Consider the following 26,247-nt stretch of genomic DNA (forward strand, 5'->3'; position numbering starts at 1 on the left):
ACATCAGATAGTTTTGTTTGCTGATGATATTTAAAATCAAACGACAAATAAAAAATTTTGACGACGTGAACAATGCGTGAAAAGACAATCTTCGATTGTCTATTTGTTTAGTATGAACAACCTTCTACTTAATGCAAAAAGACAAAATGCATTAAATTTTGTGCAAAAAAATGCAAGGGTTATGGATACTAGACCAATTATAAATGATGAGGTATTGAATCTGGATGATACAACTGTATATCTTGGAATCACCATGGATTCAAAACTTCAGTGGTCCCCTCATATTAACGGATTCTGCAGCTTACGCGGTTAAAATAATTCGCTCACTAACTGATGTCGATACAGCTAGACTTGTTTATTTTAGTTACTTTCATAGCTTAATGACTTATGGCTTATTATTATGGGGTCATGCTGCTGATGTCGAAACTATTTTCATCCCGCAGAAGAGGGCTTTTCGTGTAATCTATAATTTTAAAATGTAGGGAATCTCTTAGAGATAAATTCAAGGAAATTAATATACTTACCTTTCCCTCGCAAAATATTTATGAAAATATTATGGATGTATACAAAAATAGTGATAAGTTTACTAGAATAGAAAATACGCACAGTGTTAATACTAGAAACAAACGCAGGCTGCAATTTCCCAGTACTAGAATATCTTTTTTTTTTTTTTTTTTTTTTTATAAAACAGGGGGCAAACGGGCAGGAGGCTCACCTGATGTTAAGTGATACCGCCGCCCATGGACACTCTCAATGCCAGAGGGCTCGCGAGTGCGTTGCCGGCCTTTCAGGAATCGGTACGCTCTTTTCTTGAAGGACCCTAAGTCGAATTGGTTCGGAAATACCTCAGTGGGCAGCTGGTTCCACATAGTGGTGGTGCGCGGCAAAAACTGCCTTGAAAAACGCTCAGTTGTGGAACGGCGGACGTCGAGGTGATACGGGTGGAATTTCGTATTCTGTCTCGACGTCCGATGATGAAATTCAGCTGCAGGTATTAATCCGAACAACTCCTCTGAACACTCTCCATGGTAAATGCGGTAGAAGATGCAGAGTGACCCCACATCTCTACGCAACGCCAAAGGATCAAGCCGCTCGGAGAGGGATTGGTCGTCGACGATTCGAACCGCTCTGCGTTGTATACGGTCAAGTGGAAGGAGCTGGTACTGGGGAGCCCCCGCCCAGAGGTGAGAGCAGTACTCCATGTGGGGCCGAATTTGCGCTTTATATAGTTGCATGCGGTGGCCCGGAGTGAAGTACCGCCTCGCCTTGCTGAGCACACCAAGCTTTTTGGAGGCTAATTTAGCCTTTCCCTCCAAGTGACCGCGAAACTGAACGTCGTTCGATATGTCAACGCCAAGTATTCCAATGCTGGCTGTGGCTTTAAGAAGAGTGTTTTCGAAAAGAGGAGTGGCGACAAAGGGTGTTTTTTTAGCGGAAAACGCGCAAACTTGTGTCTTCTTGGGGTTAAATTGGACTAGGTTTAGTCTGCCCCAGTCTGAGACTCCACGTAGTAGAGTTTCGACTTCAGACACAAGTTTGTTCCGGTACTCATCGACAACTGCCCGAGAAATACCTGCCCGGCCAGTGTAAAAAGTATCCCCAGTGCTGTCATCCGCATAGCAATGAATGTTGCTAAGTTGCAACATATCATTGATATGCAGAAGAAACAGGGTCGGGGATAGAACACAGCCTTGTGGGACCCCAGCGTTCACGGGTTTAAGGTCGGAACATGCTCCGTCGATGACGACCTTGATGCTCCGATCGGCCAGAAAGCTGGAGATCCAATCGCATAATTTCTCGGGTAGCCCATAGGCTGGAAGCTTCGAGAGCAGTGCTCTGTGCCACACCCGATCGAAGGCTTTCGCTATGTCCAAACTTACCGCCAGCGCCTCCCCCTTGGACTCAATTGCCTCTGCCCACCTATGTGTAAGGTATACAAGGAGGTCACCAGCTGAGCGACCACGACGAAAGCCGTACTGAGAATCGCTAATCAACTGGTGGCCCTCTAGATACCTCAAGAGCTGGCTATTAATAATGGTTTCCATTATTTTGGAGAACAAGGAGGTTATAGCTATTGGGCGATAGTTGGACGGATCAGAGCGATCGCCTTTTTTTGGGATCGGATGTATCGAAGCGGTCTTCCAGCACTTCGGGGCAGTGCCGAGCAAGTACAGGTACCGAAAAAGGCGCGTTAAGACCGGAGCCAACTCAGGAGCACAAGTACGCAGCACAATTGGGGGGATACCATCCGGCCCGCTCGACTTATGAATGTCCAAGGAAGATAGTGCTTTGCGCACGGCACGTTGCTGGAATGTGATTTCCGGCATCGAAGAATCACACCGCGAAATGGTCGGTGGTGATCTCCCTCTGTCATCCAAAGTCGAGTTGGACGCGAAGAGACAGCCCAAAAGGTCGGCCTTCTCCTTCGCAGTGTGGGCCAGAGAGTCATCCTCCCTGTGCAGTGGCGGAATGGCGGGCTGACAAAAATTCCCTTGGACAGCTTTGGCGAGAGACCAGAAGGCTCGAGTCCCTGAAGGGAGTTGGGCCAATCTCTCGCCAAATCTGGCAATGTGCTCTGACTTTGCCTTAGTGATTTCCCGTTTGAAGGACCTGGAGGCTGAGTTATATGCTGTTTTAAGTTCGCTGGTATTGGCATCACGAGATTTCGCCGCTTCCGCCCATGCCTTAAAGCATTCTCGCTTTCGACGCGAGGCCGCCTTGCAAGAACGTTTAAACCAGGGCTGAGACTTGCCACCGATCGGCACCGCAGAAAATGGAATAAAGAGTTCCATGCCCTGCAGAACCACTTCGGCGACAGAGGCGGCGACGGAATCTGGAGCTTCCGGCGAAAAGCACATAGGCCCCCAAGGGTAGGACGCAAAGAAAGACCGCATCCCGTCCCAATCTGCTGACTTATAGTGCCAGATACGGCGACAACCCATAAAGCGGGGCCGTGAAGGGCGCGTAGATGGCACAGTACTCCGGACCACACAATGATCTGATGAACCCAATGGCGGGTCAACAGAGACTTGATAATTCTCCGGATGTGAAGTCAGCAGAAGGTCCAACAAAGAGGGTTTGTGACCATCCACATCTGGTATTCGCGTAGTCGCAGGGACCATTTGTGTCAGGTCGTAGGCTAAAGCAAAGTCGTGAAAGGATCTTCCCGCGTGATCGGTGGTTTCTTTGGATCGGTGGATCTAAAGTTAGTAATTATTTTTTGGGAAAAGGCATACTCTTAAATAAACAATAAACTACAAGCTCCCACCTTATCAGAATGCCAAATCATAAAATGACTGCTTCACGACTGATTTGAGAGCGACCGCCGATGCGAAAACGCTGTGTGAGTTCTAAAAGTGAGTTACAGAATCGCAAGGCTGTATACTATACATTATTTTATTTTTTTTAGACATCTTTATTTCTATTGGATAATTATGTATGTATAAGCACGTTTTACATGTTTAAAATGGCGTATGATATCAACGACTACATGACATGCTTAGGACAAACTTTCACTCATTGTAAAGGAGAAGGTGGATCACCCCTAATATGCTCGATACCCGTAAGTATGTTGTAATTGGCCAATTATTCCAAAGTACAATATAATGTAATAATTTTTTAAAGTTACACTTCTTTTGGCGCGTTAAGGAAAATAATCAGAGTAAATTTTTACGATACTCGCGCACACTGTCACATAAAACCGACTACAACCCGTGCGCGATAAGTTGGGACCTGAGCGCGGTGACGTCACAGCGGCGTGTTTGTACCGTCCGCAAAAAAAGCGAACACAACGAGCAGCCGCCGCGGCTTCGTCCTTGTTTTTTTTAATATAATTTATTATGTTACTTAGGGATGATGCTGCTTTTTATCTAATCTTTATTTTTTTTTACACTATTTGAATAAGCCAGAACAAGACTAAAAATCCTAGTAAAAAACTTGCGATGCGAACGGTACAGTTGTCGCTTGCTCTGTTTTATCGACAAGTTGTATTGTTTGTCATGGCGTGTGTTTTTCAGAGTCGTGTTTATTTAAACCAAAATTATGATTTCTATACGAGAAAACCCGTTCCAATGTGATAAAAAACATAGTGTTTATTGTAAAATATCATGATTAGTACATATTAAGTCGTTTCGATTGGAAGTGACCATTAAAATGGACAAGAAAAATGCAATTCGAAGAGGGAAAAGTCCCTCTAAAATGCTCGAAGAAAATTATTACGCCAAAACAAACCACATAACATGTATGCCTTGTTGATATACAAAAAAAATTGTCTTTAGGCATTTGACATTAAAAAGTGCGCGAAAAGATTTTAAATGAAAGACTATAAAATGTCATGTATAAAACAGTTGGCGGGCTAAACCGCTGTCTATTGGATTTCCTAGATCGACATAACTTAAGCTAAATAGAAATTGACATATCCGCATTTTCCTCTCCAGTTTTTGACGTGATAACGTCTTTAAAATCGTTTTAGTCGGGTGACATGTTCAGAAACTTGTGTCACACCAAAACCTCACGAGCGCGATCGCAGGTATAACGAGAGAGAGACGGACCGATCTCCCGTCTCATCTCGAGCGCTGCCAGTCATTCCGTGAATGTATGAAGAAAAATGTATATCATAGTCGAATAAGTAAACTTGTTATTTTACACCAGAAATTTATCATCAAAAGTGTGAATAAAACGATAGATGTAATTTAAAATTTGAAAAAATTGTTATCTTCATTAATTCCTTACTTCCCAAAAACTTATATCACCAATAAGACGTTATCACGTAAACATCTCGATCGTAAACCTACTTTACAAACAACCAATATTTTTTAAATCATGTGTGTACTTATATACACGCATTAGAAGTTATACTTCTTTGGCGCAACATTTTATCTATCGCCTTATTCTAACGTTTGTAGAAAAAACTACACGTTTTATTATACTATCTACTCGTAGTTTAATAAAGTTAAATATCACAAAAAGAAATCTACATAATTAAAGAAATGGAGATTTTTTATTAAAAAAATATCGGTTGTCCGTAAAGTCGGTTTACTGACGATAGTTGAACGTGACAACGTCATAAGAAAATACTGATGGAATGGTTGCATTCTTCAAAAGAAAATTTTAATTTTATTTGTTTGATAGATATTTTGTATGGATATAGAGAAGGAGGTAAATGGAAATCACAATTGAATTGATCAAGTTACATTTATTTGTACGCATTAATACAATTATGTCAATTTTTGTGTGCAAGGGAGAGCGCGGAACGAGTGCTCTCGCTTGCACTTCAAGCCTTAAATGGAACGCTTCAGAGGTACCGCCGCATGCGTCATGTTTTTTCGTGCGTGCAGCCGGCTCCATCGAATATAAGACGTTGTCACGTCAAAAATATTGACTATGCTTACTTTAGGGTGCGGAGTGCGCGCGCATCGTAAAAATTTACTCTCATAATTTTTCCCTAACGCGCCAAAAGAAGTATAACTTCAAAAATCGCAACTAATTTGTTATTAATTAAACATTTATTTCAGTCATCTAAAGGCACTCGGTACGCTGTGGTGGGATTGGCCATTGTGACAAAAAAATGTGATGTGAATTATTTTCCGGTCATCGTCACGAAAGTACCAGAGGTGTACAGCTGGATAGAATATATTATGAAAACCAACTATTTCGATACCACCTCCTTCAAATACTTAACTTAAATATAATATGTTTACTAAATAGACCAAATCTTAAGGCTATATCAAATAATAAAAGCCTTTCCATACACAAATATAAATATATTATCATCTTGACTTTAAAACATTGTATAAACTTAAGTATATTAGATGAACTTATTTACAGTAATTAAAAAAAAGATTATATACATTATACATTGAAATATATAACTAACCTTATCATAAACTAAAATATATTATTAAAAGGAGTCCCTTTAGGCAAGGTTCCGAAGAAAAAAAAAGTGTTTTATTTAAATATTTCCTCAAAGATAACATTCGAGGTTGGAGGAGCTTGTTGCAAATACCATGATATAAAACCAATAAGCCTTTTCTCAACCAACTAATAGACATACAGACAGAGACAAAACATTTATTACTAACAAAAAATCGGTTGTCTGTAAAGTCGGTTTACTGACGATAGTTGAACGTGACAACGTCACGAATCGCTCACTCAAGTAGGAGAGAGACAGATGTCGAACGCTGAAAAGCGCGGAGTCCGATTGTGCCTCTCTGTCGCTTCGCGCTCTCGCTTGCACTTCAAGCTTTAAATGGAACGCCTCAGAGCGAGGTAACGCCGCATGAGTCATGTTTTTTCGTGCGTGCAGCCGGCTCTATCGAATTATAAGACGTTGTCACGTCAAAAACACACACACACATAAATAAACACACAAAATAAAAATTATCAAAGAAAAAAATACGATTAGATATAAAAAAAAATTCCCTTTGAAAAAAATGCGTGTGTACTGTGGCTGTAATTGGCCCTGGCTCAGCATTATTCTGAGGAGCAGACTTCACACTGGTCATTCTGCCAGAGACTACAGCAGCTAGTTTGCGCCTCAGTCGCAAAAAAAGAAAAAAAAAAGGGAATATAATAATACTTAGTAGAAAAATAATAATAATAATATTAGTAAAAGTTAGCAGTGTAAGTAATGAAGTCTTGTGTAAAGGAGTGTAGTAAATAAAATAAAATGTTAAAAATAAGAATAATTGTAAAGAAGTAGATAAATAAAAAAAAAGGGTGCGTGTACTTATGTACGCGCGTAAGAAGTTATACTTCTTTGGCATTATTAAAAATAGTTTTTGATTGCATGCAAATAATTAATTACAATTAAATAATCAAAGACTGGAAAAGGAGTCATTATAGTCAATAAAGTTCAGTTTACATTTGAAAAATTAAATAAATACCTAATTATTTATTATTATTCTCTTACATTAAGTGTATCATAAATTCTATTTAGTTAAAAGAATATATTATTATATATTTAGAACATCTCTACCAAACACTAAGATGTATGTTGTAGCTTTGGCAGTATTGCACAATATAAAATTAATAAATTTCTTTGAAAAAATAATTAAAACTCCTTTATTTGTTTAAAAGGTAAATGACAAATGTCATTATAGTCATTCAAAATTCTTGGCATACGAACTTCACGCATATTCTATTTCTTTTTACTTGTAGATTGTCTTATTCCTATCTCGCTCGCGCACGCTATAATCACACTCCCAATTTTGTGTCACAGGTGCGCGCGCATCGTAAAATTTCACTCTCATAAATTTTTCATAACGCGCCTAAAGAAGTATAACTTCAAAAAAAAAGTGTGTGCGTGTTATCTTTACGCGCGATTGAAGTAAAACTTCTTTGGAAAAATAGTAAATATCATATTATAATTTAATTATATTTATTATTCATGTAGTATGGATCTTCATTTTAAATATAAATATACTAATAATAACATAATTACAAGAATCAGTATCAAATAAAACTAGTGAATGCTATCCTAAATAAACACGACCAAAAAACTGATTTAAATCAGTTCAAATAATGCACCACTAGATGGCGCTGACGGACTTATAAAACGTCTATTATATATTATCTAGTTAGTAATTATACTATAGTAATAGACTAGTTTTATTCGATCATGCATAGACCCACAAAGCAGTCCTTTCTTTATATACAACTAGATGTCGCTAGTAGAACAGAATCATTATTTTGATACATATTTAACACTAATGAATAATCTGAAATGGTTTGTATAATCTTGTCTAGCCCATTGAGGAACAAAATTATTTATGTTCGATAAATTTAATATTTTTATTTGGCGTCTGTAGAGTAGATGATTTATGACCGAGATGGCACTGATAACATTTTACGAAATATTCTTTGTTGCGGTAGGGAACAGAGGACACGAAATACTCAAAGTCATTTGCTCGGACAAAATTAATATAAGTTTTATTTTTTGAAGTTATACTTCTTTTGGCGCGTTAGGGAAAAATTATGGGCCTCAATTTTAACGATGCCCGCGCAAACCGTCACTATAAACCCTGAAGTTAGCTAGAACATTTTAGTTTTTTGAAGTTATACTTCTTTAGGCGCGTTATGAAAAATTAATGAGAGTGAAATTTTACGATGCACGCGCACTGTTACACAAAATTAACAGAATGAAGTTTCCCACGGAAGATGCTACGGCATTGGACATAATTTAAAAACAACATTCGAATAATAATAGAGTTTATGTTACACTTAATGTAAGAGAATAATAATAAATATTTATTTATTTCATTTTTCAAATGTAAACTGAACTTTATTGACTATAATGACTCCTTTTCCAGTCTTTTATTATTTAATTGTTATTAATTATTTGCATGCAATCAAAAACTATTTTTAATAATGCCAAAGAAGTATAACTTCTTTCGCGCGTACGTAAGTACACGCACCTTTTTTTTATATGTTATTAATTTCTCTCAAGAAACTAATAACCAAGAAACCTTCCTAAGAGGTTTTTTATTCAACTATTGATGCTGTATTTGTACGATATTTAGACAATGTTTCTTCAAGAATATATTTTGTATCATACTTTGGCTATCATAAGCCTTTTGTTACTCACATGTCTACTTAACTCCAACCAATAGGAGTAAAATAAATAGTCAATTTCAATATGTATAATTGTATAAGTTGCATGCTAAAATAAAAAATGTCCGTTTCTTTAATTACGTAGAAATAATGTTTTTGTGATATTTAAATAAACTTAATTTAACTAGATAATGCGTTATAATAAAACTTTCAATGTATTAAATACCTTTTTTCTATTGTTAGTGTCGTTTTTTTAACAAGCGTAGAATAAAAATTTTGAAAAGATTTTAACTTGTTACGCCAAAGAAGTATTACTTCTAACGCGTGTACATAAGTATACACACGTTTTTTTATTTAATATAATGGTGGGCAAATGAGCAGGAGGCTCACCTGGTGTTAAGTGACACGCATGGTCACTCAATGCCAGAAGGCTCGTTAATGCGGTCCTATTAAGAATTGGTAGGTGGCAGGTAGCTGGTGCCACATAGTGGTAGAACGCGGCAAACACGGCTTTTAAAAAACGCACAGTTGTGGAACGACGGTCGTCGAGGTGATACGGGTGGAGTTTCGTATTCTGCCTCGATGAAACCGATGATGAAACCGATGGTGAAACCGACGATAAAACCGATGATGAAACCGATGGTGAAACCGATGATGAAACCGATGATGAAACCGATGATGAAACCGATGATGCAACCGATGATGAAACCGATGATGAAACTCAGCTCAGCAGATCCGAACCCCCACCTCTACACAACGCACTTGCAGATTTTTCATTAGACTTATGCTTTCTTTCTTTATTAGGTCAGAACCTAACATCCTTCTTTCACAGTTTCTTGTTTCATATCATGAGGAGGTTCAACAAATGAGGAAAACATGATTATTATTTGGATCAAAAATACCATAGGGTTTTACCCAGACACAAGCCATCGTGTTTATAATAATAGCTAGGGTTGACACTATTCTTTTGGAGTGTTTATCTAAGTAAATAAAACTGTATCGCAAAAAATGTTGATGATATCGTAACATCGATGTTAACTCACGGCCAATGCAACTTACGAAACAAATTATGTCTTCTATGACAAAAAATAGGTTTATTAAAATTTTGAACGCGTATTCGTTCACTGCTCATAAACTACTAGATTTAAGTGTAATTATGACGGGCCTAGACCGCATGTGATTTAATTTAAATAATACTGCTGTGTTTAATTTTGTAATTTGGTGTTCTGTAAAACTATTAAAGAAATATTTTGGATAGCCCTATATAATGTTAACCACTGATAACCTCTTATTTTTTAGTCTTGTTTAATTCAGTTCTATACAAGACTCCGAGAAATACCTACCTTTTGAAATGAGGTGAGTTTTTTATTAATATGCCATTTGATGCCTGGGTAGACACATACATATTATCGTCTATTTTATTGATTTTTATAGATTAGAAACAACTGATTTGCCTGTAACTCAGCTCATGTCTTAGTAATATGTATATTCTAACAAAAGCTTTCTATCTCTTTTTATCGTAAGATAATCAGAACTAGACGGAAAGAGACATGAATTTAGATTTATTTGCTACTAGCGGACCCGACGGACGTTGTCCTGTCTTAACTATGAATATTGATTTCAAATTGGTATAATTAATTAAAAAATATTTCAGAAACAGAGTGTTTATTATTCTAATGCTTTATGTTATACAACATTCTTTGTTTGTTTTTATATTATCAATGTAATAACTCCGATCGAAGCATTTATTTTAAACGATATTCATTTTTCTTACATCCTCTTTGACGATATTTGCAGAACGCATTCTGTCAATGTTATATCAAACGCCATAAGGTTACATCAAAAAGTTCGAATTGTATGGTGGTTAAGTATTCTTCAATTTTCTAATTTTCCGCGCAATTTTTTTCTTTTTTCTAAGAACCTTCTCCTGACAATTACAAACACAACAAAAAAAATCAGACAAATCAGTCAAGCCGTTTTCATGTTATGCCGTGACAACGGAAAACGGGTTTCGTTTTTATATATGTAAAGAGAATGATCTCTTTAATTTGAATATTCGCGCGCACTGCTAGTTCGTGAGTGAGCCGCGTCGTGTCACGTCAAGCTAGCTGACATTGTCAAAAATGTAAAGAGCAAATATGTTGAATTGCATTTTAATTTTATTTGTAAATTATTTTAATACTTAGTTATAGCTTAACATCGAGAGGTGATAACAATGAACTTTTATTGTCGTTTCTCTATTTACAGGTAAGATTATGTTAGTCTTGTAAGGATTGTATGTGTGTAACCCACTCGATAAATAAAATTGCATTCTCTATTTACAGAGAAACAAATACAAGTTTTATTTAGCCTCTTGCTTGCTATTGAAATACAGACTATTGTCTTATAAAACGACAATACTTGTTTATAATGGCACAAAAATTGCAGTTTGCATTTAAGCTTGAAGCATCACAAACTGACAATAAGACGAGTGTAATTGCCATAACCTCAATTACAACAGAAGATGACAAAAAGTATACACTGTCTGAGACTGATAAATACGCGAGTCGTCACATAGCATTAACAAAAACAGATACCTACAAAAGAGTGAGAAAAAGTTTAAATCAAAGAGGTCAAGAAAGAACAATATGGATGACATGTACAGAAGAAATGATTCAAGCCTATTTTGATGAAGATAATAATTTAATGTTTAACGACCTATATTTAAAAGAAGAAAAAAAACAAACAGATATTGTAGAATCCACACAGAAGAAAAAGGGTCTACTAAATTTGAAAAATATATCAGAAAGATTCATGATTGAGAAATTTGTATGTAAATTCTCAAATGCGAAACAATGGATAGAAATATTCGAGAATGAATGTAAACGATTTGAGATTGAGGAAGATACAACAAAGATAGAAATATTAAGATTATTTTTGGACAAAACATGTGCAGATTGGCACTCGGCAACATTGAAGACTTTGAAAATCGAGGCTGGATGGTCCGAGTGGAAAAATAAATTTTTGGACACATTTGCCGATAAAGGATGGAGTTCGGGAATGTATGCCATATTTTACAAATATAAAGAAGGATCACCGATGGAATACGCCATTAGAAAAGAAAAGTTATTATTAGATATGGATGAAAATATTGGCGGGAAAAGTCTGGTCACACTTATAGCAGCCGGCTTACCTGAATTTATTAGAAACAGAATTGATCCTGAAAAGTGTGAAACCTCAACAAGATTGCTTCATGAAATAAGTAAATGTGAAAGTTTGGTAAATAATAAAAACTTCAAAATAAAAAAGGAAGAAAAAGATGACAATAAGAAATACAGTTTAGGAAAAAAACCATGCAAAACCTGTCAGTATTTAAATAAGGGTAATCGATACCACCCGGAACAGTCTTGTTGGTTTAAAAAAGAAGGGGCAGATAACAAAAGGATTGGAAGTAATTCGGTTATAGAAGTAAATCTAAGCGAAGAGACAAAAAACGAGTAATCACACCATTGATAAAAATAAATATGTTATTAGAAGACAAAATACAAATAAATGGAATATATGATTCAGGCTCACAAGTGTCTCTGATAAACAAAAGGTTAGTTAGAACACAGAATGATTCTGTGGATACAAATAGAATATTATTAAGAACTGTCAATGGTGTGACATACACAAAAGGTTTAATAAGAATAAAAGTAAAGATTTTTGATATAGAAGAATATGTTGATGTTTTTATTGTAGACAAACTGGATTTTGAAGATTTCATTATAGGACTAGATATGATAAAAAAATTTAAATTAGCTCAAAATGAAGATTTAAAAATTTTACAAAAGACAAAGAGGGAGATAAATACTATGAATGCATTTGAAGAGATAGAGGAAATTAAAGTCAATTTTAATGAGCATGTGAATAAAAATGACTTCATAACAAATCTACATCACTTGGACAATATCAAAAAGTCCCGAATACACAATTTAATAGAGAATTATAATACTATATTTGCCAAAGACAAATATGATGTAGGTACAGTAACAGATTATGAAGCCCGGATAGACTTAATGGTGGACAAGTACTGTAGCAAAAGACCATATCGTTGCACATTAGAAGACAAAATAGAAATAGAAAAACAGGTGGGTAATTTACTAAAAAATAACTTAATTGAGGAATCATACAGCCCATTCGCAGCACCAGTTACCTTGGCATTTAAAAGAGACGAAAATACAAAATCGAGACTCTGTATTGATTTTCGTGAACTAAACAAGATAGTCATACCACAAGCACAACCATTTCCATTGATAAGCGACTTGATTGTTAAAGCAAGAAATTGTAAATATTTTACCACACTGGACATAAATTCCGCGTTTTGGTCTATACCACTACGTATTGAGGACAGACAAAAGACAGGATTTGTCACACAGGATGGACATTATCAATGGACTTGCCTACCATTTGGATTGAAAACATCACCTGCCATTTTCCAGAGAATTTTATCAAATATATTAAGAAATAATAACTTGAAAGACTTCACAGAAAATTACATTGATGATATCTTAATATTTTCACAATCGTTTGAAGAACATATAGATCACATAGAAAAAGTACTCAAAGCAATAATAAAAGAAGGATTCAGATTAAAATTTAAAAAATGCACATTTGCAGCAACATCAGTGAAATACCTAGGACATATAATAGGAAATAATACGGTAAAACCGCTCAAAGATAACATTATTTCAATAAGAAATTTCCCAACACCCAAAACCCGAAAGAATATTAGACAGTTTCTGGGAAAGATTAACTTTTACCACGAATACATACCAAATAGTTCGATATTATTGGATCCACTACATAAATTATTGAGGAAAGATGCCCAGTTTATATGGTCAGAAGAATGTGAAGAAACTTTTTCTAATATAAAAAATATATTATGCTCACAACCGGTACTCGAAATATTTGATAAAGACCTGCCTATTACAATTTACACAGATGCCTCGTTGAATGGTATAGGTGCAATATTAAAACAGATTCAAAAAAATGGTAAAGAAAAACCAGTTGGTTATTTTTCAAAAAAACTCAATGATTCACAAAAAAGAAAGAAGGCAATATACCTTGAATGCTTGGCAATAAAAGAAGCTATCAAATACTGGCAATATTGGTTGATTGGAAGAAAGTTCACCGTTTTTTCGGATCACAAACCACTAGAAAACCTCAACATAAAGGCTAGAACAGACGATGAACTTGGTGAATTAACTTTTTATTTGTCACAATATGACTTCAACATCAAATATATTCCGGGGAAGAATAATACGGAAGCAGACAGTCTCAGTAGAAACCCAGTATTGGAAGATAATGATAATGATGAAGAAATTTTAAAAATGGTGAATCTGATAACAATAGATGATATTAAGGCAGATCAGCAGAAAAACGAGAAAATAAAGGAAAAGAAAACCAAAATAATCGAAAGAAATGGGATACTATACAAAAAAGATCGAAACAGAGAAAAAGTTATATTATCTGAAGAAGCGAGTGTGAAATTAATAAAGGAAACACACACCGAATGGTGTCATTTAGGGATCAACCAAATGATAAATAAAATCAGTCCTTATTATACAGCAAAGAATTTAACGAGAAACATTAAAAGAATATGCAAAAATTGTGAAACCTGTATAAAAAATAAATCGAGAGGCCAGGATAAATACGGATTAATGTCACATCTGGGACCAGCCGAAAAACCATTTCAGATAATGTCGATAGATACCATTGGTGGTTTTGGAGGACAAAGATCAACAAAGAAATACCTACATTTGTTAGTTGATCATTTTACAAGATTTGCGTTCATTCTGACATCAAAAACGCAAAATGCTTCAGATTTCATCAAGTTAGTAAAAAAAGTTCTGGAGACGGAAAACATTGAGATATTACTAGCAGATCAGTATCCAGGATTAAATTCAAAAGAATTCAAAGAATTTTTGACAGATAATGATGTAAAACTAATATTTACTGCGGTAGATACACCATTTTCAAACGGACTCAACGAAAGATTGAACCAAACACTGGTTAACAAAATGAGGTGCAAAATAAATCAGAAGAATGAAAAGAAATCCTGGACGTCAATTGCAAGAGAATGTATAGATAAGTATAATGAAACTGAGCACACAGTGACAGGCTTTGCACCAGTATATCTATTAGAAGGAAAAGTCACCAGTATTTTGCCACAAGAACTACGACAACCATTAGATACAGAAACATGGGTTCAAAATAGACAACAAGCACTTGAAAGATCAATTAGATCACATGCATATAATAAGAAATTATTTGATAAAGGCAGAACACAATGGGAATTCAACATAGGAGAACTGGTATATGTTGAAAACGGAAACAAATTAAATAGGAAGAAAATGGACAATTTAAGAATCGGCCCATTTGAAATAACAGACAAAATATCGAATACAATATACAAAATAAACACAGGCAGAACAAAAACTAATACAAGCTTATACCATATAACAAAACTTATTCGAATGGACGGTGGAATAAATGATTGATAACGCTGAATAATATGTACGGCTACCATGAGAATTACTGGGGCAATTCTCATCCTGGAGGAGGGAGATGTAAAGAGAATGATCTCTTTAATTTGAATATTCGCGCGCACTGCTAGTTCGTGAGTGAGCCGCGTCGTGTCACGTCAAGCTAGCTGACATTGTCAAAAATGTAAAGAGCAAATATGTTGAATTGCATTTTAATTTTATTTGTAAATTATTTTAATACTTAGTTATAGCTTAACATCGAGAGGTGATAACAATGAACTTTTATTGTCGTTTCTCTATTTACAGGTAAGATTATGTTAGTCTTGTAAGGATTGTATGTGTGTAACCCACTCGATAAATAAAATTGCATTCTCTATTTACAGAGAAACAAATACAAGTTTTATTTAGCCTCTTGCTTGCTATTGAAATACAGACTATTGTCTATGTATGTATGTATGTGTACTATATAGATAGATATGAGTAAACACTTGAGTATGAACGTTGACTTTGACTCAAAATTAAAATATAGTCTAGTTCAAAATGGAACAAATTAGAGATACTGCTCTTAAAATTATGTGCGATAGCTCATTGGATCCGGAATGACGTCTAGAAAATGTGATAAAAGCGTGTATTAGCACATAAAAAATTGCAAAAGTTAAAGACAATTAAAGACCATTAAAGATCAAAAAAAAAATGGCATTTAGTTTTTTGCCAATATTTAATAAACTATTAATATCTAAGAAATTTCCAATAAAAAACTCCTGACTCTCAGAACTCTATCTCCATTATTTATAATGTTAATTTAACGCTGAAAATAGGTCTGCGGGTGACATTTTTAGGATTCGCACGTGGCGTCAAAAGCGACTACGGCACATTAATTAATTTATTTAAGGTATTCAATATTTTTTTTTAAATTTGAAAAAATTATGGTGTGTTCTGAACACTATAATTAATTTATTCCCGTTAATTTTTCAATAAGTTAAATAATAATTGTTAACTAACGAAATTTTCTCGAACGACCGTCTTTATTGTAAGTGAAAAAAAATGTTTAAATAATGGTCGTAAAAATATCGCTTCGTAGAGCCTTTCTTACATACATACTTAAGTTCGTGCCATAAAAGTTAAAAAAATATTTATACTTTGTTTATAACAATTTTTTTACTTAAACAAAAACTTAAAAATCCATGTAATGATGTTAAAATTTTTTTTTAAAAATCATTGATTTTATATTTACTACCAGTTCACAAGTCAATGGCGTAGAGCAAGAAGAAATGGCAAAAACAGTTTTGAGTCATACATTGTTTGAATTGGAGTAAATCAATCCCAAGGATTAGGATCATTTAAATAATCGCCAAATTTATAAAAAACTTTATTGATTAATTTACGTTTAACAAGAGTTTTGAATTTATACAGTGATATTTCGCTAATTTCGTTTGGGAGTTTGTTGTAAAAACAAATACAATTTCCATAGAAGGAGTATCTTCTATCTTAATATATATAAATCACGTGTCACGTTGTTTGTCCGCGATGGACTCCTAAACTACTTAAGCGATTTCAAATTAAATTAGCACACCGTGTGCAGTTTGATCCAACTTAAAAGATAGGATAGCTTACATCTTAATTTATAGCCGCAATATTATTTTATTGCAAATTATTTGTTTATTATTTGACAGTCACAATTCTAACAGATGGCGCTGTGATGAAAGTACCAACGTTTCACATAAGCTACAATTTAATGGCATAACCACCCAAAGCATGGTGGTCCCCATGTCGGGTGTTCTCCTACCGTTTCTCTTGAATCTTAGCCACAGCAACGCTTGGCCGAGTCCTCTAGATTTTTTATATTTTTTTGCAAAAAAAAAATTACCAGATAGTGTCATTATATTTAATTAAATAGAAAAAGGAATTCCTTAAACTTATTCCGTATCGACTCCCTTGGGGAAATACAACAAATACCCCAAACAGCCCGTTTCCGCAGCAGAAATATTGATTGTACCTCTGCAGCAGTACTCCACAGTAGAATACCATAGTGAGAATAGCCATAATTTGCGATGTATATGGCAACATTGTTTTATTAACGCATTTGACATTGACAACGGAAAGCGCGGGAAACAAATTTTAAATTTTGACATGTCAAGTGAGTTTAAGCGCTGTATTAACAATTTGTTTATTTAAAGCCTCAATTGTTTCTATTTATTTTTGCCTCATGTATCATATAAATAAATATATATTCAAAGCCCTCGTTAAACGAAAACTAATCAACAAAGCTTTTTATAAATTTGAGGACTACTTAAATGATCCTAATCCTTGGGATTGAATTGCTCCAGTTCAAACAATTTGTATGACAATACCTGGCGATTAAAAAGAGTGGCGGAAAGTTTCTTGCCAGTTCTTCTTACCCGCTCTACGCCCTTGACTTGCGAACTGGTAGTAAATGTAAATTTACGATTAATTTAACATGACGATTCAAAAGTGTACTTGGTTACCCACTTGAATAAAGATATTTTGAGTTTGAGTTTGAGTTATCACTTTAATTTAATAAAATAACCTAAACCTCTAATACCAATGAAATAAAACATTTTTGTATTTGCAAAAAAGTTGTATAATATGTATTATTAATGAAATCCTAAATTAAGTTTAACTAAAGTTAACACGATATTATTAGACTGTTAGGCGGAACGAAGTTCGCCGGGTCAGCTAGTGGTAAATATTCTAAACAAAGTAAATTGTATTTTAAGTAGAAATAACAAAAATAATCCAAATTTTACTTCGGCGTTCGTGGGAACTAATGTTCCAACGCTAATTTAAATAGATCTCTATCTGTTATGAACAATGCTTTGAGGCCACGCGAGGCTGATCTTTTTTCCGATAGGATCCGTCAAGCGTAAGATCTGCAGCCATTATTCCGGCAACAACCCGGAGGTCGTAGGTTCGATCCCCGGCTGTGCACCAATGGACTTTCTATTAGCGCATTTACCATTCGCTCGAACGGTGAAAGAAAACATCGTGAGGAAACCGGCTTGCCTTAGACCCAAAAAGTCGACGGTGTTTGTCTTAGATTTACATATCATGAAGCAGATACAGAAATCTGAGGTCCTGACCTAAAAAGCTTGTAGCTTGTATTTCATTTTTATTGATTTTAAAGTTTTTATAATGTTTGAATAACAAATTATTAATATACTAAAGACTATCGCGTATTATAGGATTTAATTTTTCAGATTCTTGCTGTTATGCTCTGTGGTGGGGATGGCGGCAGGGATGACACCATTCCTGAATCAGAAAGGTAAATTTACAATAGTTTTTGATATAGACGAAAATGTTTACTCTTCTGTATAAACATTTCTTAACCTATCCTGATCAATCGTGACTTGTGTAATTCTTGTGTTTCCTTTTCTTTTGCATTGCATCACTATTCGCTGTTCATGAATCTGTAAGATTAGCTTTTAAGTTTTTAGTTTGTTATTAATATTTTTGTTGTATTAGGTTCTGTATTTTTTTATATAACATTTGGTTCTGCACTTCTCGCACTCATCATGTTTCTTTTTTTTAGTTTTTCTCTTTAACCAGGGATGCCTGGAAGAGATCGCTTAGTAGCGATAAAGCCACCCGTTGTATCCCTTATAATTTTTGTGTATTGTGTTATTTGTGTTTCTTTTATTTTTATTGCAACGAAGTGTAAATAAATAAAAATAAAAATGTCCACTTGTCTCGTTGTAAACGTAAATTTTTTGTCAATAATTCCAGATTTTAAGATGTTGCCAGATTTTCTTTCGGCCTATAAGGGTTGCCCCTAAATAGGCAACGGGAATTTAGTTTTATACTCGGGACAGTTAAAAAACAAAATTATATAGTGACAATTTTTTTTCGAGAAGCAAAGAATTTTTATTGGTTTTAATCTTAATATATATAAATCACGTGTCACGTTGTTTGTCCGAGATGGACTCCTAAACTTAACCGATTTTAAATTAAATTTGCACACCGTGTGTAGTTTGATCCAACTTAAAAGATAGGATAGCTTACATCTCAATTTATACCCGCCATATTATTTTATTGCAAAATATTTGTTTATTATTTGATAGTCACAATTCTAACAGATGGCGCTGTGTTGAAAGTACCGTTAAGTAATGTTAACTGAGATGTGGCCTATTGGAGGCACGCCCAGGAGATGATTATTTAAGTGCCGCTTAAACCCATATTATACTGTCTAGGGATGATGGATGGTGCTAACTAACTACCTTTTGGAAGGGGCAACGATAGTTATTTTTGAAGTTATACTTCTTTAGGCGCGTTATGAAAAATTGATGAGAGTGAAATTTTACGATGCGCGCGCACCTGTGACACAAAATTGGGAGTGTGATTATAGCGTGCGCGAGCGAGATAGGAATAAGACAATCTACAAGTAAAAAGAAATATGCCACATATGTTCGTATGCCAAGAATTTTGAATGACCATAATGACATTTGTCATTTACCTTTTAAATAAATAAAGGAGTTTTAATTATTTTTTCAAAGAAATTTATTAATTTTATATTGTGCAATACTGCCAAAGCTACAAAATACATCTTAGTGTTTGGTAGAGATGTTCTAAATATAATATAAATATACTTTTAACTAAATAGAATTTATGTTACACTTAATGTAAGAGAATAATAATAAATAATTATTTATTTAATTTTTCAAATGTAAACTGAACTTAATTGACTATAATGACTCCTTTTTCAGTTAATTATTTGCATGCAATCAAAAACTATTTTTAATAATGCCAAAGATGTATAACTTCTTAAGCGCGTACATAAGTACACGCACCCTTTTTGTTTATATCTGTATATTCGTTATAAAGATTTAGACTGTTCTAAACACTTTATAACGAATTTCAAGTGACAGCCTGAGAGTTTTCATAAATTTAACAAATTAAAATAATTTCTAATTTTATACTACCAAAAGGTACATTATTCTAAACACATATTCTGTTAACTTTGCATTACGTGTTTTGCTTTGCCAATATATGTTTTGTATTTTGGAACGAAATTCCTTATCGCGCGTTGTGAAAGGGGGCTAGACGGAAAAAATTCTTACGAAAAGTTGTCACGACACTTTTTTGCTATTTGCTATTGTAATACACCGGTTCTCGTCCGATCACCGAAGTTAAGCAACGTCGGGCGAGGTTAGTACTTGGATGGGTGACCGCTTGGGAACACCTCGTGATGTTGGCTTTTTTTTTTCGTCGTACGATTGGTGTCTACTGTTATGATACCAATTAACATATAAATTAATCGAAAGGAATTTCGTTCCATCCGGGTGTCCCTTGACACCAACACTTAAGTATGTTGTTGATGTGTCTGTGTAATATGTCTAAATATGAAAATATTTCTTCGTAATATAGTAGAATCGCTGTTGCGTTACAAAGAGTGAATCAATGACCAAACAAATTTTACGTGTTTTTCGCTAACGTTATAAAGACTTATAGTTCTCCCCTTTTTCTCGGCCTAATTTAAATAATAATAATATGATTGGACAATTCACACCAATTGACCTAGTCCCATGCTAAGCTGGTGAAGCTTGTGTTATGGGTACTAGACAACGGACATACATACATATTATAGATAGAAAGATATATACAAATTTAAACACCCAAGACCTAAGCACAACACCAAATGCTCATCACATCTATGTTTTGTCTCAGCCGGGGATCGAACCCGGGACCCATGGATTCGCAGTCAGGGGTACTAACCACTAGACCAATGAGCCGTCAAAAACTGAAATAAACTTTGACTTTGGTCTGTGCTCTACTCGTTGATGGCTCGATAGTCTGTCATCTTTCGTCTGACAGTTTTTAATACAGTTGTTTGAGGAGGCTCATAGCCTAGCGGTCTTATTAAGTGGCAGCTAGGTGAGGGGTACCGGGTTCGATTCCCGGTTCGCGGGCAAGTTTTAATTTAATTTAAATTTGTTCTCGGCCTTTGGGAGGGTTGTGCGGTACCGAGCGAGTGCCTAAACCGTACATGGAGGACACGGTCGAATTTCTAGAGACAAGTACGAAGTATAAAAAATCCTATACTTGACGCTGGCTAATGCACAAACCGTGCCAGAGCCATAAAAAAATACAGTTGTTTGACGTTTGCAATTCCTAATAGATAAATTCTACTAGATTTTAACGATGTTACATTTTATACTTTTCAGTTCCGAGCGGTTATTGTGAAACAGATCAACATGTCCAAGGTCGTTGTGTGAAGATATCAGAATGCGCTGAGAAGAGCGATGGCGTTGATTTGTCCAAAATGGACGTCTATAGGTAGTGGTTTAATATTGTCTTTGGTTTTTGCAAGTTGCCATATTTTTTTTAAATATTAGACAGATATAGACATAACATTTACACACACACATAAACACACAAAATAAGAATACTCAAAGAAAAAATAAATTACATATCAAAAACAATAAAAATTAAAAATTCCCTTTTGCCATTCGGTTCGATTCAAGTGTGCAATGTGTGTGTACTGTTGTAATTGGCCCTGGCTCAGCATTATGCTGAGGAGCAAAAAGTTCCACAGCGCTGGTCATTCTGCCAGAGACCACAGCAGCTAGTTTGCGCCTCAGTAGCAAAGAAAAATAATAATAAAAAAAATAATAATAATACTAAGTAGAAAATAATAATATTAAAGTTAGCAGTGTGAGTAATGAAAAACGCGTTTAAGGGTGTATAGTAAATAAAATAAAATTAAAAGTTAAAAATAAGAATAATTCATAAGTAGATATTTTTTGTTTTTGTTTTTTTGGGTGGATAAAAACTATATTAGGATTTCCAGTTCGTTTCGTATTTATCTGCCTCTGTTAATCATAGTTGACAAACTTTACAGATTACTTAACTAAAATACAAAATAATTTTTGATATACATATTAAGAAATAGATAAAGAAATCTACGAAAAAAGAAATAAAAGGACTAAAAAGGTTTTAGTTACTATTTTTTTTATATTTTGAATGGAATGGAGTCACATCGTAGATTGTCTGATTTAAATTAAATTCTCCAGTATTATGTGAAGCTTAAAAAGAAGCTACCCATTATGAAAACAATTTAAAGAAATATCATATAGTCCAGTCATTAAAGCTTAAATTAGGTAAGAATCTCGGAATTCGAGATACCCAGCTGTAAGTCTGTAAATAGTCGTATACCTATTGACACCCTAAAAGTTGTCTCAAAACCTACATATAATATAAATTTCAAGATCAAAGGTCACAAAAATCGGTTTTTTGCGCTTTTTTTGGAAATATCTCATTTCCTATGGGTTTTTTGCTATTTGTAAATATGATCAATATTGTAGAATACAAAATTCTCTACAAATTTTGTTCAAAAAAAATTTTATACGGCGAACCGTTTTCGAGATAGAGGGCGGAGAACGCGCGGTCACAGCATCACTTCAGGTCAACTGGTGCCTCCGGTCGAAAACGCGCCATATATAGTTGATGAACTATCGATAAATCAATGATTATAAATATTTGTCAATTTTTATTAACTATTACATTATATTTTATCATTTTCAATGACTGGACTAATAGGGTTTCACGTCGGAAAGCAAACAGTGATATTATGATAAGAAGTTTTAATATTTACAAACAGGGAGCGCGGTACAATTTTCAATTACTAGGGATGTGAAAAAATAATCGAAATTTTTTTTATAATTGAAAATCAATCATAGTCGATTTTTCATCTGCCACCTCCCGACATTATGTGGTCTTTTATAACCCGGACCTCGAACTATTCAGTAGCACAAGGTTACATACAATAAAAAATACAACAAAAATTGTTTAATGTGCTACTGAAAAGTGTATGCCTTTTCAGTATCTATCAAATTTTACCTTAAATCTATTAAAACGAGATTAGGTTAATTTAGATTTTGATTATTCTTAAACGTTAATTTGTGTTTATATTTTCTATTGTCTATTTTTAATTAATAAAACTATGAAAAATAAAATATTTAAGGTGTTTATTGTGAAATGAATTCAAAAATTAGGAGATAATCGATTATTTATTAATCGATTTTCCTTGCTGAAAAAACAATCGATTAATAAAAAATCAATTTTTTATGCAGACACACAAGACTAAGAATTGGGAAGTTTCTAGTTATACGCCGCTCAGTGAATGTTTTGTGCTCTGTTGACCAAAGAGACCATATTCAAAGAGTAGTTAACTAATTCCTATATTTAGGTGACACACTACACAGTCGCATATTACTAAACAGTAAATACTCGTGGAACTAGTATTTGTTACTAGTTTTTTTAAGTACTTCTACTCCTAAAACCGGTTGCAGACCGAAAACTAAGCTATGCCAAGGCTAAACTAAGCTATGCCAAGCAAGCTAGGCTAAGCTAAGCTAGAAATAAATAGCGTGCACACCAACAGCTAAGCCAAAGCTCAGTCAGTGTGGCGAAGGATGTGCAAATGGTGTGCGGGGTAGCGGGAGGGGCTTAGCTTAGCTCGTGTAGCTGCGCATCGGCATACACAACTAACTTAGCTTCGCATATTTTAGTTAGCTCACGTAGTTTGCGGTCTGCACACAAGTATGGAAAACTGGGTCAGCTATGCGAGCTAAGCTAAACTAACTTAGCTTAGCTCTTGGTCTTCAACCCGTATAAGACTAGGGCTGTCTTTAACCGAATACGACTCATGGCGGCACTCACTATGGCAGGCGTTTCGAACGAGACACCGTGACCGCACCCGTATACTAGTCAGTAGATCGAATTAATATTGAGAGGAGTTCAAAAGCTTGAATGCTACCTGACAAGTATTAATTAAATAAGTACCTGATAGGAATTTGTATAAATATGATATTAATAGAATCTTTCGTCAGAGGTCAGAGGTCATGTTTTCTAGAGGACACTTCGATACCGCGTTTTATAGACCAAGTGGGGCCATCTATGGATCATAATTGGTACTACAATAGGAATTATTAGCAGATTTATTTTATCCTTTAGAACCTCTACCTGTCACTACCTGAAAAAATGCTGTCCTCTAGACGAAATAATAACAACGACGGAGCCACCACCAGTCGCCAAAAACAACGGTTGTGGGTATAGCAACCCATCACCTTTCGTCTTCCTGAAGAAGTCGTTTACCCATGCTGACTTCGGAGAGTATCCTTGGATGGTGGCATTACTAAGGTAAATAATTCCAGGGTCATCTAATTAGTCTTTCCTCCAGCTTTCATTTTGTTCCCTATGGAGTAGACTCTGGAGCCAAGAGACTGGAGGGTTCAAGTGCACAGGCGCTAATTAAATAATTAAATTGGTGCCTGGTAGATGGTATTTATTTATTTATTTACACTTCGTTGCATTAAAAAAAAAATGTGCGCGTACTAGGTGTACACACGTAAAAAGTGAAACTTCTTTATGACCTTATTTTTCGAAAAATGATCTACTATATGCACTTTACAGAAATTGGTTAAATAAAGTTAAATTAGATAAAGTTTAACAAAAGGCTTTTATTATCATAGACATGAATACAAATACAATTATTTCATTTTAACTTATTACTGTACTATGTAGTACTAAGATTATTACAGAATTTCATTAATTGTAATAGAATTATTAGTATTACTATCATTGTTATCGTTTTTATATATTTTTGTTACTAATGGCTTCGAATCTCTTCGGATCAACCATGGTAGGGACAAGAAAAAGATGGCGCGTAACCCTCATTTTTTTCCAACACCGATAAAGAAGTTTGACTTCAAAAAGCAACATGGCGCGTAACCTGCTACAAAATTTCTCCCATACGTCGATAAAGAAGTTTCACTTCAAAAGATGGCGCGTAACGGAAAAATGTGACGCGTAACAAAAAAATGTTACACTAAATTTTTATAAATAAAGAAGTTTCACTTCAAAAAGTGCGTGCATACAAAGTACACATGTCAGAAGTGAAACTTCTTTGGTAAACAAATTTTTAAGTCTTGTTCATATTTATACAAACTAATCTAATTTATGCAATCTAAAACTAAGTTAAAGTTAAAAGTTTTAAACTCTCCATGGCTATTTGCTTCATGCTACGTTCGCCCTTTCTCACTCTCTCTCAATCGGTCTCAATCGCTCTCTCCTTCTTCGCCAAAAACGCGATGACGTAATATAGGTTAGAGCGCGACGTATACGCGACAATACGCGTAAGAGTGGGACAACGCATACTGCGTATTCACATCTCTTTGAAGAGACCGGTAACGTAGCGTGAGCAAGACCTGCGCAGCCGGTTAGAGTGAGACAGACTATATAGGCGTGTTAGTCTGAGTCTGGTAGAGTGGTAGATTGAATTAAAATTAAAGAAAAAACGTGAATTAATATCAAAGAAAAAAAATTATACTGCATAAATACAAAATAATTATAATTGCATAAGGGAGAGTTCAAGTATTACGTAACGACTTTGGCGGGGGGGGGGGTCTTTTAGATAAACGTTACGATGCGGGGCGGGGATTGAATTACGCGAGAGACAGATATCGAACGCTGAAGAGCGCGGAGTCGAGTTGTGCCTCTCTGTCGCTTCGCGCTCTCGCTTGCACTTCAAGCCTTAAATGGAACGCCTCAGAGCGAGGTAACGCCGCATGAGTCATGTTTTTTCGTGCGTGCAGCCGACTCCATTGAATTATAAGACGTTGTCACGTCAATACTATGCAATGTCTTTACCGCGGCAGTCCCCGAGTGCCACACGTTATTAAATATGGTAATTATTTACAGAAAAGATGGTGAAGATTGGAGACAAGGTGACTACTTGGGTGGTGGTTCACTAATACACAAATCCGTTGTGATAACCGCAGCTCATAAAGTTCATACGCTGAAGGCAAATCAGGTAATCCATCAAATATTTCAGCGTGCGAGTCTCATCCCTGAGGACGTTCGATCCCCGGCTGTGCACCAATGGACTTTTTATGTGCGCATTTAACATGCGTACGGTGAAGGAAAACATCGTAAGGCTTGCCTAAGACCCAAAAAGTCGACCGTATTGAGAACAGCCCTGCGATTCTGTAACTCACTATGTATGATATCTCACTCACTCATCACTACATAGTATAAAACAAAGTCGCTTTCTCTGTCCCTATAATGTTTAATGTTTAAAGAACTTTATTTCTCATTACAAAAATTATTTTTTATTTACATGAGAAATTTAATATTAAGTATATACGAACGAGATACACGTCGTCATCAGCTAACC

At 35.0% G+C, this 26,247-nt stretch overlaps 1 protein-coding gene across 6 annotated transcripts in view; it reads left to right on the top strand.

Annotated features, from left to right (window-relative positions):
- Positions 1 to 26,247, top strand: part of LOC125058306 (phenoloxidase-activating factor 2-like) — an 85,008-nt gene that overhangs the window by 26,267 nt on the left and 32,494 nt on the right. For 2 of the 6 annotated variants that reach the window (XM_047662368.1, XM_047662367.1), the window contains exons 3-6: positions 18,300 to 18,339; positions 21,236 to 21,347; positions 24,027 to 24,212; positions 25,773 to 25,884. In XM_047662368.1, the coding sequence (XP_047518324.1) occupies positions 18,300 to 18,339; positions 21,236 to 21,347; positions 24,027 to 24,212; positions 25,773 to 25,884 (450 nt within the window). Of the gene's footprint in view, positions 1 to 3,409; positions 3,563 to 5,513; positions 5,924 to 9,836; positions 9,907 to 18,274; positions 18,340 to 21,235; positions 21,348 to 24,026; positions 24,213 to 25,772; positions 25,885 to 26,247 lie in introns of those variants that run through there. The other 4 variants (XM_047662369.1, XM_047662372.1, XM_047662371.1 and 1 more) reach the window with 3 other exon arrangements.

Source organism: Pieris napi, chromosome 18 (assembly GCF_905475465.1).
Source record: "Pieris napi chromosome 18, ilPieNapi1.2, whole genome shotgun sequence".
NCBI classification, from domain to species: Eukaryota; Metazoa; Arthropoda; class Insecta; order Lepidoptera; family Pieridae; genus Pieris; species Pieris napi.